At 39.2% G+C, this 16,605-nt stretch overlaps 1 protein-coding gene and 1 long non-coding RNA gene across 14 annotated transcripts in view; one reads left to right on the top strand and one right to left on the bottom strand.

The window, feature by feature from the left end:
- The window catches only part of LOC147365924 (uncharacterized), an 851,918-nt gene that overhangs the window by 42,986 nt on the left and 792,327 nt on the right, over nt 1–16,605 (bottom strand). For all 6 annotated transcript variants that reach the window (XM_086317574.1, XM_086317575.1, XM_086317570.1 and 3 more), the window contains one exon: nt 11,610–11,795. In XM_086317574.1, the coding sequence (XP_086173700.1) occupies nt 11,610–11,795 (186 nt within the window). The remainder of the gene's footprint in view (nt 1–11,609; nt 11,796–16,605) is intronic.
- Nucleotides 1–16,605, top strand: part of LOC147365929 (uncharacterized) — a 137,198-nt gene that overhangs the window by 84,661 nt on the left and 35,932 nt on the right. Inside the window, exon 3 of one of the 8 annotated variants that reach the window (XR_015133061.1) lies at nt 12,788–13,189. The exons of 6 other annotated variants lie outside the window; for them this stretch is intronic. This is a non-coding gene — a long non-coding RNA (uncharacterized LOC147365929). Of the gene's footprint in view, nt 1–4,236; nt 4,607–12,787; nt 13,190–16,605 lie in introns of those variants that run through there. One more of the 8 variants, XR_015133059.1, reaches the window with a different exon arrangement.

Below are 16,605 nucleotides of genomic sequence, written 5' to 3'. Positions count from 1 at the left end.
CCATTCAACTTCAGCTGGATTCAGAAAATTATAGAACACATATCATATGATAGGCACCTTAGGTTTCATGGTCAGTTACTGTTTTACAGTTAGACATTTGATTTGCAAAGGAAACTTCAACAAACTAAGAGTTGTTTCTCAAAAGAAAAAAGTCATTTGCTGAAATAATAATTGAATTAATAATAAAACCCACATATTCCTCTTGTATTTCCCCTATCAAAATGTGTCACTGGTTTCTTAGACCTTCCTGACCTGAAAATGAGATATACTTGGTTTAAAGGGTCAAAAAAAAAAAAAAAGAGATTCTTACAATGCAATCTTAATAGCTCATAAACCCTCTCCAAAAAGGACCCAACCGAAAGCAGGCTGACTTTGAAGTCAGTTAATGAAACTGACTTCAAAGTTTTTGAAGTTTTTGAATACAAATACATATGTGTTTGTATTCAAAATTTGTAGAAAACCCACTAAAACCTGCCAAAATGTATGCCTCTATCCTAGGAATAGTGGATATAAGAAATAACAACTTGTTCTTTACATGACTTTTTTTAAAAATCAAGGCATTTACAGAGCCTGAGATTTGCCCTTCAGTTATGCCTGTCAGCATGTCTCTAAAGTCCCTCAGATTTGTATCTGCCATCAAATATCAATAGTCTGGGGCACTTAACTTTTAGGAGGGCAAAATAATCAGCTTAACTCTAGACTAAACTGTAGCATTAAATCAGAGAAGTTAGTAAATGTCTTTAACAGGAGAAAGTATACTTCTAACCTGACCAGCACAGGCCAACATCCATTTTTGATATTGTGTGCTTTTTTGTGTGTGTGATATTTTCCAGATAAATATCTGTATATTGGGTGGCATGTGCTATCAATTAGTTATAATAAAGAGATGTCATGAAGAACAGCAGTGGAAACAAACCACATGAATCCCATACTGGGTCTATGGCAAGCTTCCCTTAGAACCTCTTTCTCCAGTATCAAGTTTGAGCACAAGAATTAAGACAACACTTTGCCAGACACCTCTGCCTCTATTACTTAGTGTCTAGGGAGAATGACAGAAATCTTCTCTTCTATGGACAGCCTTGCCATCACAATCGGCCTTGAATTTATCAAGATTAATTTAAATAGGACATTTCATCTTCTCTTAGTCATCATAGCAAGGCCCAGCATTCCAGGTCATCTCTCACCTTCTGCACACATATGTCCATATGGCCCTATATTGAGCCACTCATGCCCAATACCTAAGACCATTCAAACCTGCTTTAATTTCTAAAATATTTCAAATAGAACCCTATTAGGCCCCATTATTTCACCCTTTCAAAACTCCTAGACCACTAAATTTAATGATACATCATCACTAAACTTTTAAAAATATTTTCTATACCTTCTTGCCCTAAAGGAAACCTAATTCTTCCCTGAGGACTCTGATTTCTCTGCAGGCAAAACTATGTATTTCTCAAGCCTCCAAAGGTCTGTAGTTTATTGCTTTTTTCATATAATTCTCCTTCCTTCATCCCCAAATCCTCTAGTTTTGAATCTCATGTGATCAAACTGGATCATCAAATACACTTGATTTTTGTTGCCATACAATATCCCTAAGATGGAAGTCCTGATTCCTCAATATTGTATACCCTTCCCTCCCACACCATATTCTACATGATTTCCACTGAAAATCTCTTATGTCAAAATACACCTACATGATCCTTCCAATGACTTTAGCTTTTTAGGCCCTTGAGATTGTTTTTCCCACTGATCTCGTCTCTTTGGTTTCCATAGAAATATTTAGCCCATGCCATTATCAACAACTGCAAATACTCCATAATCTCATCTCCAAGTATCTTAACTCTGAATACCAATCCTTTGACATTAAGATGAGCTCCCATCCATGGATTCTATTACTTTTTCACTTCTACTGACTGGCCTTCTTCCCTTCCTTCCAAGATTAAATTATACGGCATGATGTGCTGAATTATATGGCATTATGTGTCCCCCTGAAATCCATATACTGAAGGCCTAATTTCCAGTACCCCAGAATATGACTGTATTGGAAGATAAGGCCATTTAAGAGATAAATAAGATTAAATGAGATCATACGTGTGGGCCTTGGTCCAGTTTGACTGTTGTCCTTATGATAAAATTTGGATGTACATAGAAAACCCAGGGATGTATGTGCACAGAAAAAGACTATGAGAGGACACAGCAACAATGTGGCCATCTGCAAGACACGAATAAAGGCCTCAGAAGAAACCAAGTTTACCATCACCTTGATATTGAATTTATACCTCCAGAACTGTGAAAAAATAAATGTTTATTGTTTAAACCTGTGGTCTGTGGTATTGTGTTATGGTTGTGCTGTGCTTAGTCACTCAGTCATGTCTGACTCTTTGCGACCTCATGGACTTTAGCCCACTAGGCTCCTATGTCCATGGAGATTCTCCAGGCAAGAATACTGGAGTGGGTCACCATGACCTCTTCCAGGGGATCTTCCCAACCCAGGGATTGAACCCAGGTCTCCCACACTGAAGGCAGATTCTTTACCATCTAAGCCACCAGGGTACTCCAAGAATACTGGAGTAGGTAGCCTATCCCTACTCCAGAGGAACATCCCAACCCAGGAATTGAACCAGGGTCTCCTACATTGCAGGCTGATTATTTACCAGCTGAAATACCAGGGAAGATGGCAGCCCCAACAAATAATAAAGAGGTTGGTACAGAGACATGGGGTGCTGTGGTAACAAATCCCCCAAAATATGGAGATTGCTTTGGAACTGGGAAAGAGGTAAAGACAGGCAGAGTTTTGAGCTGCATGTTAGAAAAAATCTTGATTACTTTGAAGAGACTGTTAGGAACATGGAAATTAGAGGTGATTCTAGTTAAGACTCAGATGGAAAAGGAGAATATGTTTTTTGAAACCAGAGGAAGGGCAATCCTTTTCATAAAGTGGTAAAGAACTTGACTGAACTGTGAGAGAGGCCTCCAAAGAAACAAAGGTGATTGTACCTTGTTCTTGGATTTCTGGCATCCAGACAGTGAAAAAATAAATTTCTGTTGTTAAAGCCTGTCAGTCTGTGCTGAAGAGGAGAGTGAAAAAGTTGGCTTAAAGCTCAACATTCAGAAAACTAAGATCATGGCATCCGGTCCCATCACTTCATGGCAAATAGATGGGGAAACAGTGGAAACAGTGGCTGACTTTATTTTTCTGGGCTCCAAAATCACTGCAGATGGTGATTGCAGCCATCAAATTAAAAGACGCTTGCTGCTTGGAAGGAAAGTTATGACCAACCTAGACAGCATATTAAAAAGCAGAGACATTACTTTGCCAACAAAGGTCCATCTACTCAAGGCTATGGTTTTTCCAGTGGTCATGTATGGATGTGAGAGTTGGACTATAAACAAAGCTGAGCACAGAATAATTGATGCTTTTGAACTGTGATGTTGGAGAAGACTCTTCAGAGTCCCTTGGACTGCAAGAAGATCCAGCCAGTCCATCCTAAAGGAGATCAGTCCTGGGTGTTCATTGGAAGGACTGATTTTGAAGCTGCAACTCCAATACTTTGGCCACCTGATGCGAAGAGCTGACTCATTTGAAAAGACCTTGATGCTGGGAAAGATTGAGGCAGGAGGAGAAGGGGATGACAGAGAATAAGATGGTTGGATGACATCACTGACTCAATGGACATGGGTTTGGGTGGACTCCGGGAGTTGGTGATAGACAAGGAGGCCTAGCGTGCTGCGGTTCATGGGGTCACAAAGAGTTGGCTGAACTGAACTGATAGCAAACATGGTAGGTAATTAATTGGCCTATGGTAATTCATTAAAATTACTCCTTTTCATACACTTTCTTCCTTTCCGTCTCAGTTTATCATATTTGCTTGCAAAACCACAACTCTGGTTAAATCCAAATTCTTTCTATCCTACAGATGTAACATACATCTCAGTTAGTCTGGAGGAATAGAAAAACCTCATCCCAAACCACATCGCCTGGTCTTGCTTTAAACTTAAAACCACAGATGTCAACCGGGCCCTTAATTGCAGTGCAATTATCCTATGCTTGCCTTTTGCATTGATTTTTCTATTCTTAGGAGATTATTTCATATATTCTATGCTTATCTCAAAGTTCTAACACTTAAATATTCTCACTCTGAGATTAAAACTTTTCCTCTGATTTTACTGAGAAATTTGAAACAATCAAAACATAATTTCCACCATCTCTCATCCTCTTATTTCCTCATTTACCAGGATCTACACCTGAATGTGCTGATTACCCAACTGTTACCAAGGATCTCTTTTATCAGAAGATAATTCCTCTATTTCCTTTTAATATTTTTATACTTATTTTTTTTCATGCTTGAATAGTAATTTTTAGAGCAGTTTTAACTTATAGAAAAAATACTCAGAAGTTAGAGTTTGTATATATAACTGATGAAACAACATCAATGTACTATTATTAACTTAAGACCATGGTTTACATTAGAGCGTATTTCTTTGTGTTGTACAGTTTTATGGGTTTTGACAAATGCACAGTGACCTATATGTAACATTACAGTATCTATACTATCTTGTTTCCTTTCAGGTTTTGGCAGTTATGAATAAAGCCGCTTTAAACATTCATGTGCAGATTTTTGTGTATACAGAAGTTTTCACCTCATTTGGGTAAAAATCTAAATGTGAGAGTCCTGGATCTTACAGTAACCCTGTGTTTAGCTTTGATGAAACTGCCAAACTCTCTTTCAAAATGGCTATACCATTTGGCATTCCCACCAGCAAGGAATGAATTGCTCAATATTCTTACCAAAATTTGCTCTGTTAGTGTGTTGGATTTTAACCGTTCTATTCGGAGAAGGCAATGGCACCCCACTCCAGTACTCTTGCCTGGAAAATCCCATGGATGGAGGAGCCTCGTAGGCTGCAGTCCATGGGGTTGCTGAGAGTCGGACACGACTGAGCGACTTCACTTTCACTTCTCACTTTCTTGCATTGGAGAAGGAAATGGCAACCCGCTCCAGTGTTCTTGCCTGGAGAATCCCAGGGACAGGGGAGCCTGGTGGGCTGCTGTCTATGGGGTCACACAGAGTTGGACACGACTAAAGTGACTTAGCATAGCATAGCATTAGGTATGCAGTAATATCTCACAGTGGTATCTTTTCATATGTTTTATTTGTCATCCATTTATCTTTGCTGATATGTCTCTTCACATCTTAATAACTTCACTTTTGAATTACATCTGATTTGTTCTGCCAACTCAACAATGTATCAAAATATCTCCTACAGTTGGTTTTTGTTCCTCCCTATATAATTACCTCCCTCACTGAAAATAATAGCAATAATATATTTTCCAGCTTAAAAAACATCTTGTTCTACAAATCCTAATAGCTATCCTCATTTTTAGTTCACTTTCACAGTTCCTTTTTAAAATTTTCTTGATTGAGGTACAATTTATTTATAATATTATGTTAGTTTCAAGTCTACAGCAAAATGATTCAGATATATTTACACTCTTTTTTCAGATTATTTCCCATTATACCTTATTACAAGATACTGAATATAGTTCCCTGTGCTATACAATAAGTGTGTACTTCTGTGGCCAGTCACTCAGTCATGTCTGACTTTTTGTGACCCCATGGGCAGTCACCTGCCAGGCTCCTCTGTCCATAGGATTTTCCAGTTAAGAATACCGGAGTGGGTTGCCATTTCCTCCTCCAGGGGATCTTACCCACCTTGGGAATTGAACCTGTGACTCCTATAACTCCTGCATTGGCAGGCGGATTCTTTACCACTGAGCCCAGTGGTAAAGTATCTGCCTGCCAAGCAGGAGATATGGGCTCAATCCTGAGTTGGGAAGATCCTCTGGAGAAGGAAATGGCAACCCACTCCATTATTCTTATCTGGGAAATCCCATGGACAGAGAAGCCTGGTGTGCTACAGTCCACGGGGTCGCAAATAGTTGGAAACAACTTAGTGACTAAACAACAAAAACAAATGGTCATACTACCCAAGGCAATCTACAGATTTAATGTGATCCCTATCAAAATACCCATGGCATTTTTTTATATGGAACCACAAAAGACCCAGGATTGCCAAAGCAATACTGAGGAAAAAGAACAAAGCTGGAGGTACAACCCCCCAGATTTCAGACAATACTACAAAGCTACAATAATCAAAAAAGCAAAGTATTGGCACAAAAAACAGGTATATAGATCAATGGTACAGAATAGAGAGCCCAGAAAGAAACCCACACACCTATCGTCAATTAATTTATGACAAAGGATGTAAGAATATACAATGGAGAAAAGAGAGTCTTAAGCAAGTGATATTGGGAAAGCTGGACACAGCCTTGTATAAATCAATGAAATCAGAATACTCTCTCACATCATATACAGAAAAAAAAAAGGAAAAACTCAAAATGTTTAAAGACTTTAAGGTATGTTAACATAAAACTCTTGGAAGAAGACATAGAGAAAACATTCTCTGACATAAACTGTAGCAATATTTTCTTAGATCAGTCTCTCAAGGCAAATGACATAAAACCAAAGATAAAGAAATGGGACCTAATCAAACTCAAAAAGCTTTTGCATAGCAAAGGAAAGCATCAGCAAAACCAAAAGACAATATATGGAATGGGAGAAAATATTTGCAAGCGATGCGGCTGACAAGGGATTAGCCTCCAAACTTTACAAACAGCTCATGCAGCTCAATATAAAAACAAACAACCCAGTCAGAAGAGCCTGGGGGAGGACAGTCCATGGGCTTGCAAAAGAGTTGGACATGACCTAGCATGTAAACAACAATGTGTGGAAGTGTTAGTTGCTCAGTTGTGTGCCGAGGTCCAGCCCCGGCTGATCCAGGGTATTCGAAGGGGAGACGGCGTCGGCGACCTATTCAAATGGTAATTAGAGATATAAAGAGTAATAGAATGAGGATAGCTCAGTAGGGAAATTCAGTGGAGAAAAGAGACTGAGTAGCTTGGTTTACGCGGAAAATCAATATAACCCGTGACACCAGGTTAGCTCTGACCACGGAGGCCGCAGGCGCCCTCTCGAATAGCAGAAGGTGCCCCACCTTAGACACCTTCTCGAGTGGGTCTTAGAAGCCCAGGCAAATAAGTGGTCGCAGAGGATATCCACGCTCCAGATGGAGACTTCAGCCAGAAGTTAAAGGAAAGAATGACATGGGGAGACCAAGCATTGGTGAGCAAGGCCCATAGCTTTATTTTTAACAGGGGCTTTTATACCCTAAGTTACACATAGAGGATAATAGGGGATGCAAAGTCAGCAGTCTTTGATTCTTATCAAAAACCAGGGTTTCTTTCCTGCAAATTTATCGTATACAAATGGTTTAGGTGATTTACATCATCTTCTGGCCAGAAGGCCTACTAACATTTTATGACTCTTGACAAGGACTTATCAACAAAGACTTATTTTCTCTAAGAGTAATTATTTTAAGGTTTGGCGCCATCTTCCGAAGATAAAATTGCATTCCTATAGGGCGGATGTGTAATGGGTTTACAACAAAGGAAAGAATTTATTACCTTAAGGGTCTAAAGTTACTAACACCAAGGCCACTACTTATTTTTTCTACATACCAACTATTAATTAATACATATTCAAGGATACAATTCAGGGGATGTGAAAACTTGGCAACAAACATTGACTCATCAATGAAATCCTTTACTAGTTTATTTTGACAGTTTCTAACTCTCTGAGAGGCTCTTAAGCTATTTGAATATCTTAAGCTTCCCGTGCCTTGAGGCTGGGAGACTGTAAACAATTGTATGCATAGCTGTAGGAGTCCGGGTAAACTTGTCAGGCGAGTTAGAGAGCCATCTGAGGGGTTTGGATTTAAACACTCCTAATTGCCCAGGAACTTTATTACTTGGAGCTGTAAGTTAACTCTTTGACAGAGAGAGTGAGATGGTGGTAGGGGACAGCCCCCAGTAAAGTCAGAGGTGAGAGCACAAAGCAATAAAGTAGGCAGACTCTGGTTTTTTGGGGGAAAATGCTCGAGAATATCCGGGCGGACTCCTGAGGCTCGATCCCGCCTTTGCGTATGCCGAGCCTCCTTCCTCATGACCTTTGTCACGAGCGGAATGCCTCACCGGCTCCCGGCATCCTTGTGTCTGATTCTTTGCAACCCCATGGACTGTAACCCACCAGACTGCACTGTTGCTGGAGCTCTACAGGCAATAAATCCTGGTGTGAGTAACCACTCCCTTCTCCAGGGGATCTTCCCAACAGAAGGAATAAACCAGGGTCTCCAGCATTGCATCTGAGCCACCAGGAAACAGTGAAGGGAACCAAATATATCCATTTAAACCATGTTTATTTCTACCCATATTTCTCTCCCAGAAAGTGAAAGAAAATGAAAGTGAAGTCGCTCAGTTGTGTCCCACTCTTTGCGACCCCATGGACTGTAGCCTACACCAGGCTCCTCCGTCCATAGGATTTTCCAGACAAGGATACAGAGTGGGCTGCCATTTCCTTCTCCAGGGGATCTTCCTGACCCAGGGATTGAACCTGGGTATCCACATTGTAGGCAGGCACTTTACCATCTGAACCACCAAGGAAGTCACTTCTCTCCCAGGCACTTGAGAAACAACTGATACTGTCTTGTTTCTCTGTTTTGTTTTGTGTATAATTACTATTCATGTTCTACACTTTGCTTTGCCCTGAATTCCAGTTACTTCTTGGGGTCCTGAGACCATGATGGCTTTTCAAAGACACTTACCCCAGCAATCTGAGTCACATTATTCAATTTCTCTACAATTTGAGTAAATCATTTTCCTAAAAGCAGCTTCACGCAATGCCTTGCTTTGATTACCAAATAACTCATGAAATATTCAGGCCATACAAGACCACCTGTGCCTCCCCCATATCAGTACTTTCAAAATATACCTTTAGGGGCTTTTCACGGGCTATGTCCTCCAGCACCATCAATATTGTCTAATCAGACTCCACTGCAAACTGACCTTCCCTTTCTCCCACCCCCAAAACAAAATCAATGGTTTGGAGCCATGCTTCAGATTGAAACAAAACTATTTGACATTTAAGTCTATTCCAACCAATCACAATTTATGTTTGTTTGCACCTGGAGATACCTTTTCATATGTTGTGGCTTGAAAGAGGAGGGCATTGTTTTTCAGGTGGATGTAACAGTCTTTTCCTGGACTGTAACTATATAGAATGATCTTTATACTCTTTCCAACTCTTGAATGAGGTATTTAGATGGTATTAGATAAGCAAACATGACATATAGTTAATTTCTGGCATGACTATGTTACTTGGAGTTGCAGAATCTTCAATACCCAAGAAGTTATTGTTCTTTTTATAACCCACTCAGGTTGCAGAGTTCACAAAAAGCATGAAACATAAAGGGAATTATTGATGAAGTATTTTGTACATGTTCCAAGAGAAGTTATTCTCTTTAGGGAAGAGTTTTCATATTTGAACTATAGCTTATCAATAGAAACTATTTGTATCATACACATAATAAACAGCATAAAATACTGCTAGGTTTATTTTTGACTTGTGTATGTTACTTAAATTCCAGAAATACTAAATAAGCAGTTAGATATAAATATCTGAAGTTCCCCAGATAGAAATCAAACTTAAATTTAACACACTTAAAAATCCCAAAATATCAATTTAAAAACCACTGGAAACAATGGAAAGTTATCAAAACAACTGATATAAACACACATGGTTTATAGCAAGTCTATTATTTGGTATCACTAGTGATTGCATAGCCCAGATGTACACTTACAGTCATGTTTTTCTCATAAAAGGAAGACTTGTCTTTTACTGAGATTTCCACAGTTTTCTTCAGAATTGTGTTCAGTCAGTACAGGATATATTCATTAGCAGTATTAATACTAGGGGAGAATACCACAGAGCATTTCTTTGATACCATGCTCTCCTTAGTGGTCATAGATTTACTTACCACTCTTCAGATTTTCAGTTCAGTTCAGTTCCACAGTCATGTCCAACTCTGTGCGACCCCATGGATTGTAGCATGCCAGGCCTCCCTGTCCATCACCAACTCCTGGAGTTTAACCAAACTCATTTCCATTAGTAAGTGATCCCATCCAACCATCTCATGCTCTGTCATCCCCTTCTCCTCCTGCCTTCAGTCTTTACCAGTATCAGGGTCTTTTCAAATGAGTCAGCTCTTCGCATCAGGTGGCCAAAATATTGGAGTTTCAGCTTCAAAATAAGTCCTTCCAATGAACACCCAGGACTGATCTCATTTAGGATGGACAGGTTGGATCTCTTTGTAGTCCAAGGGACTCTCAATAGTTTTTTCCAACACCACAGTTCAAAAGCATCAAACCTTCTGCACTCAGCTTTGTTGATAGTCCAACTCTCACACCCCTACATAACTACTGGAAAAACCATAGCCTTGACTAGACGGACCTTTGTTGACAAAGTAATGTCTCTGCTTTTTAATATGCTGTCTAGGTTGGTCATAACTTTCCTTCCAAGGAGCAAGCGTCTTTTAATTTGATGGCTGCAATCACCATCTGCAGTGATTCTGGAGCCCAGAAAAATAAAGTCAGCCACTGTTTCCACTGTTTCCCCATCTATTTGCCATGAAGTTATGGGACTGGATGCCATGAACTTTGTTTTCTAAATGTTGAGCTTTAAGCCAAATTTTTCATTCTCCTCTTTCACTTTCATCAAGAGGCTCTTAGTTCTTCTTTCCTTTCTGCCATACGGGTGGTGTCATGCATATGTGAGGTTATTGATATTTCTCCTGGCAAACTTTTTTTCAGTTTATGCTTCATCCAGCCCAGTGTTTCTCATGATGTACTCTGCATAGAAATTAAATAAGCAGGGTGACAATATACAGCCTTGAAGTACTCCTTTTCCTATTTGGAACCAGTCTGTTGTTCCATGTCTAGTTCTAACTGTTGCTTCCTGACCTGCATACAAGTTTCTCAAGAGGCAGGTCAGGTGGTCTGGTATCTCATCACCTTCAGAATTTCCACAGTTTATTATGATCCACAGAGTCAAAGGCTTTGGCATAGCCAATAAAGCAGAAATAGAAGTTTTTCTGGAACTCTCTTGCTTTTTTGATGATCCAGCGGATGATGGCAATTTGGTCTCTGGTTCCTCTGCCTTTTCTAATACTCGCTTGAACATCTGGAATTTCATGGTTCACGTATTGCTGAAGCCTGGCTTGGAGAATTTTGAGCATTACTTTACTAGTGTGTGAGATGAGTGCAATTGTGTGGTAGTTTGAGCATTTTTTGCCATTGCCTTTCTTTGGGATTGGAAAGGCACAATATATACATTTAAAAAACTGGAAAACTGCTACAGCAGCATAAAATATACAACTTCTTATGTAAACTGATAGAACCATGGTCAGAGAAATTTAGAGCAAAGAACTTAAATATTCTGTCCCGTTAAGACAGGTTTTATTCTACATATGTATTTTGATCAGCACAGGAAAACCTCTCTTCATGGTAGAACCACTGATATATAAATGACTGATACTTATCCTTGTTGGTTCACAAACTGGCCCTCATATATGGTCATCAAAGAGAGACCAAAGGAAGAAGCAGTCCACTCCTGAGTGATAAATGGCATGTTTAATAATCAAAGGAACTTACTCACCAGACTTGTCTTGGGAAATTGTAAGATGAGTAGATCTCCACACCCACAGGGGAGGGGTGATGAGCCCCTGATTGCCTAGGTCAATTTCACATGTCAACCAATGGTCATGTCCTCTTAATGACCTCCTCCAACAATTCCCTATAGGTCCATTCAGATAGTATTTAAGATATTCACATGTCATAATTCCTAAGGAAATAAAAAGGATAAGCAGATTTTTGTAAAACCACAAATTAGTGGTTATCTTTATGATGATTTAAGGGTAGAAAAACAGATTTGAGATAGTTATGAATACACATATATAGCATTTCAAATTTTAACACATAATTGAGCAAAATGAAAGAAAAATTATACGTAATATGATCTGTGCTAAAATTCATCCAAAACTAGAAACAAATTCAGAGGAAGAATCAAAATTTAGAAACTAAACATAAGAGTAGACTTGATCCAAATGCATCTTGTGCAAGAAACAGATAATAACATAGATGAAATATCTGAGATAGGATTCATACCTAAAGTCATTCATTATTGTTCACACTTTTCTCCTCTAGAATACAAATTCCAAATGAGCATTAAAAGAGAGCTCTGTATCCTAACTCTTAAGTGTATTCATTTAAACAAAACAGAATTAGTTTTTCAGTTTTGTAAAGCAACCTATCTAGCACCTATCTAGGATCTGTGTGTGTCCTTAGCACAACAGGAATGCTGCCATTTTAATTGGAGAGGAGACAAGTGGATTTATTCTCAATCCTTTAAGCTTCTACTTCAGGAGACTAAAATGTGCTAAAAAAAATTCTCATCCAATTTTAGGAAATATTTCAAATCCATTAAGATTCTCCATGCTCTCCATCTCTGGAAACATGATTATTTTGAGAACATCTGTACTTTCACAAGACTGCCTGCTTTGTGTTGAGATATAAAAAGAGAAAAAAATTGAACAGGCAGATTCCTGTGGTTCATGTGTAGAGGCTAAACAAGGGAAAATTAATTTTAGAGTGCTAATTACTTAGTTGAAAGATAGAAATTGTCAAGAATTTAAAATTTTGTTGAGAACTTTATTTAGCAGTCTCAATGAGATTTCTCCTGGTTTTAAATAAATTCTAAAAGTTCTTAAACAACACATATTGTTGATTTTAGTTAAAAATATAAATATTATTGAAGTTTTTTTTTTTCTATAATAGAAGATTTAAGAAAGAAGAGGGAAGGGCTTTCCTGGTGGTTCAGTGCAATGGAACTTGCAAGTTTCCAGCTTTCAATGCAAGGAACATCAGTTCAATCCCTGGTCCTAGAAGATCCCACATGCTGCAGAGCAACTAATCCTGTGCATCCCAACTACTGAGCCTGTGCTTTAGAGCCCAGGAGCCACAACTACTGAAGCCCTTGTGCCCTAGAGCCTGTGCTCTGCAGCAATAGAAGGCACTTCAGTGAGAAGCCAGTGTGTACTGCAGCTGGAGAGTAGGCCCTGCTTGCTGCAAGTAGACAGTAGCCCCTTCTTGCGAAACTAGAGAAAGTCTGCATGTAGCCATAAGACCCATCACTGCCAAATAAAGACTTTCAAACTTGATAGGAAACAAAAGCTCAGTTAAAAAAAAAAAAAGGAAAGGAAATGAAATACCAAATCATCTCCTCAAATAATTATTCTGATGTACTAAGCAACAATTTATAGCCTGAAAACCTTTGTAAAGAACTATTATAAAATATCCACACAGTTTTCTGAGAACATTTAAGCTGAAATTTAAATTATAATTTCTTAACATTTGAAATAATATTCTCAGATTTTTCTGTTTTAGTGCTTTATGTAAATTGACTTTGATTTTTAAAGGAGATATTTCATTTGTGGTACTTTTAGAAAACATATACTGATTTATGATTTTATTGATTTCATTTAAATAGTACCCAGGGGTCAAACAACAAACTAAATCAATCAAGATCTGAAAACTTCTAGGCATGTAAGGAAACAGTTAAAATGCTTGACAAAAAGAAATACATTGCCACAATCTTTTGGTGCTTTGCTTAATATTGAGAAAGCCTAGGCTTCAACAGTATGTGAATCGAGAAGTTTCAGATGCACAAGCTGGATTTAGAAAAGGCAGAGGAAACAGATCAAAATGCCAATATCCACTGGGTCACAGAAAAAGCAAGGTGTTTCCAGAGAAACACCTATGTCTGCTTCATTGACTACACTAAAGCCTTTGACTGTGTGGATCACAGCAAACTGTGGAAAATTCTTAAAGTGATGAGAATTCCAGACCACCTTACCTGCCTCCTGAGAAAGAGGTCAAGAAACAATAGTTAGAAAATGGATATGGAATAATGGACTGATTCCAAATCAGGAAAGGAGTATGTCAAGACTCTATATTGTCACCCTGCTTATTTAACTTCTATGCAGAGTACGTCATGCAAAATTCAGGCTGGATGAAGCCCAAGCTAAAATCAAGATTGCCGGGAGAAATATCAATAAGCTCAGATATGCAGATGACACCACCCTTATGGCAGAAATCCAAAGAAGAACTAAACAGCCTCTTGATGAAAGTGAAAGAGGAGAGTGAAAAAGTTGGCTTAAAACTCAACATTCAGAAAACAAAGATCATGGCATCTGGTCCCATCACATCATGGCAAATAGATGGGGAAACAGTGGAAACAGTGGCTGACTTTATTTTCTTGGGCTCCAAAATCACTGCAAATGGTGACTGCAGCCATGAAGCTAAAAGACACTTACTCCTTGGAAGAAAAGCTATGACCACCCTAGACAGTATATTAAAAGACTGAGACATTACTTTGCTGACAAAGGTCCATCTAGTCAAAGCTATGGTTTTTCCAGTGGTTATGTATGGATGTGAGAGTTGGACTATAAAGAAAGCTGAGCGCCAAAGAATTGATGCTTTTGAACTGTGGTGTTGGATAAGACTGTTGAGAGTGCCCTGGACTGCAAGGAGATCAAACCTGTCCATCCTAAAAGAAATCAGTCCTAAATATTCACTGGAAGGACTGATGCTGAAACTGAAACTCCAATACTTTGGCTACCTGATGCAAATAACCAACCCATTGGAAAATACCCTGATGCTGGGGAAAAAGGTAGGAAGAGAAGGGGACACTAGAGGATAAGATGGTTGGATGGCGTCACTGACTCGATGGACATGAGTTTGAGCAACCTCCGGGAGTTGGTGTTGGACAGGGAAGCCTGGTATGCTACAGTCAATGAGGTCGCAAAAAGTCAGAAATGACTGAGCGACTGAACTGATCTGATAACACTCCAAATTATTTTGATTATAACCAGAGCCTTTCATTTTAACTGTAGTCATATACCTAGCTACTTCCTTAAAAAGTTATTTTACATTTAAATAGTGCCAAAATATTGCGTTACTAAGTAACTCAACATGTCTAAAAACAAAATATCAATGATTGTGCTAACACTGCTCTAAGTAATAGCAATTAACAGCAACTCTATTTTGGTTGCTCAGATAAAAAATACACTGTCATCTTTGCCTCTTCCCTTTTTCTCACCTTCTACATAAAATCCATCTGAAAATCATTGATTATAACTTAAAAATACATACAGAATCCAACTCTCGAACTCCATTGCTAACAACCTACTTCATTCTCCTATTACAGAAAAAATTTTTGAAGCACTTTTTGAAAAAAAAAAAAATTAACAATGTTTTATAATTTAGTCAGTATACGTTTTACTCTGCCACAGATGCATGTGTGAAAATAAGAGCCCCATGTCATCAGACCGGTGAATGTCTGAACCATGTCTCACTTCTTATCCCAGCCAGAGCACACACCTTCTAGGTAATTACAGTTCAAAGACTGCTTCCAAATGCAGATGACCATATAGTTGTTCATCCCCAAAGTAGACCAGGCAAACCAGGAGAAGACTAAAGCCCTAGGGAATGGCAAACTGACCCCCAGGAAAAGCAGCTGCAGTCTCTGCTTGGCCCCATTTTGCTCAGCTTCACCATGGTGATGGCCCAGACAGCACAGAGGACCTGCCACAACACTTACTATGACATGAATCTGAAAGGAAGAGGTGTACACAGATTGCATGAGGCCTTTGAGACAGGAGTTCTAAAGTGTCGTCCCAAAAGTTGTTGAGTCAATTTCCCTCCTTCCACTGTTGCACATGTGTGGTCAGAGTGAGGCAAACCAGGACCTGGGATCTGGGACCCTTGGCTGCAATGCTTACACTTGGAGGAACACTTCCTTGAGCAACAGAATATAAAGAAACTACAAGGAAATAAAAACAGCTGTTCAGTTCAGTTCAGTCACTCAGTCGTGCCCAACTCTTTGCGACCCCATGAATCTCAGCATGCCAGGCCCCCCTGTCCATCACCAACTCCCGGAGTTCACCCAAACTCATGTCCATGGAGTCAGTGATGCCATCCAGCCATCTCATCCTCTGTCATCCCCATTTCCTCCTGCCCCCAATCCCTCCCAGCATCAGAGTTCTTTTCCAATGAGTCAACTCTTCGCATGAGGTGGCCAAAGTACTGGAGTTTCAGCTTTAGCATCATTCCTTCCAAAGAACACCCAGGGCTGATCTCCTTCAGAATGGACTGGTTGGATCTCCTTGCAGCCCAAGGGATTCTCAGAGTCTTCCCCAACACCACAGTTCAAAAGCATCAATTCTTCAGCGCTCAGCTTTCTTCATAGTCCAACTCTCACATCCATACATGACCACTGGAAAAACCACAGCCTTGACTAGACAGACCTTTGTTGGCAAAGTAATGTCTCTGCTTTTCAATATGCTATCTAGGTTGGTCATAACTTTCCTTCCAAGGAGTACGTGTCTTTTAATTTCATGGCTGCAGTCACCATCTGCAGTGATTTTGGAGCCCCAAAAATTAAGTCTGACACTGTTTCCACTGTTTCCCCATCTATTTCCCATGAAACAATGGGACCAGATGCCATGATCTTAGTTTTCTTTTTGTGTGTGTGTGTGCTTTTATTTTTTTATTTTTTAATTTTATTTAATTTTTAAACTTTACATAATTGTATT

This window comes from Bos grunniens, chromosome 9, assembly GCF_055505025.1.
Source record: "Bos grunniens cultivar Pamir isolate PY7600 chromosome 9, Bosgru_T2T1.0, whole genome shotgun sequence".
Classification (NCBI taxonomy): Eukaryota; Metazoa; Chordata; class Mammalia; order Artiodactyla; family Bovidae; genus Bos; species Bos grunniens.
This window is presented reverse-complemented; position numbering and strand designations above follow the sequence as displayed.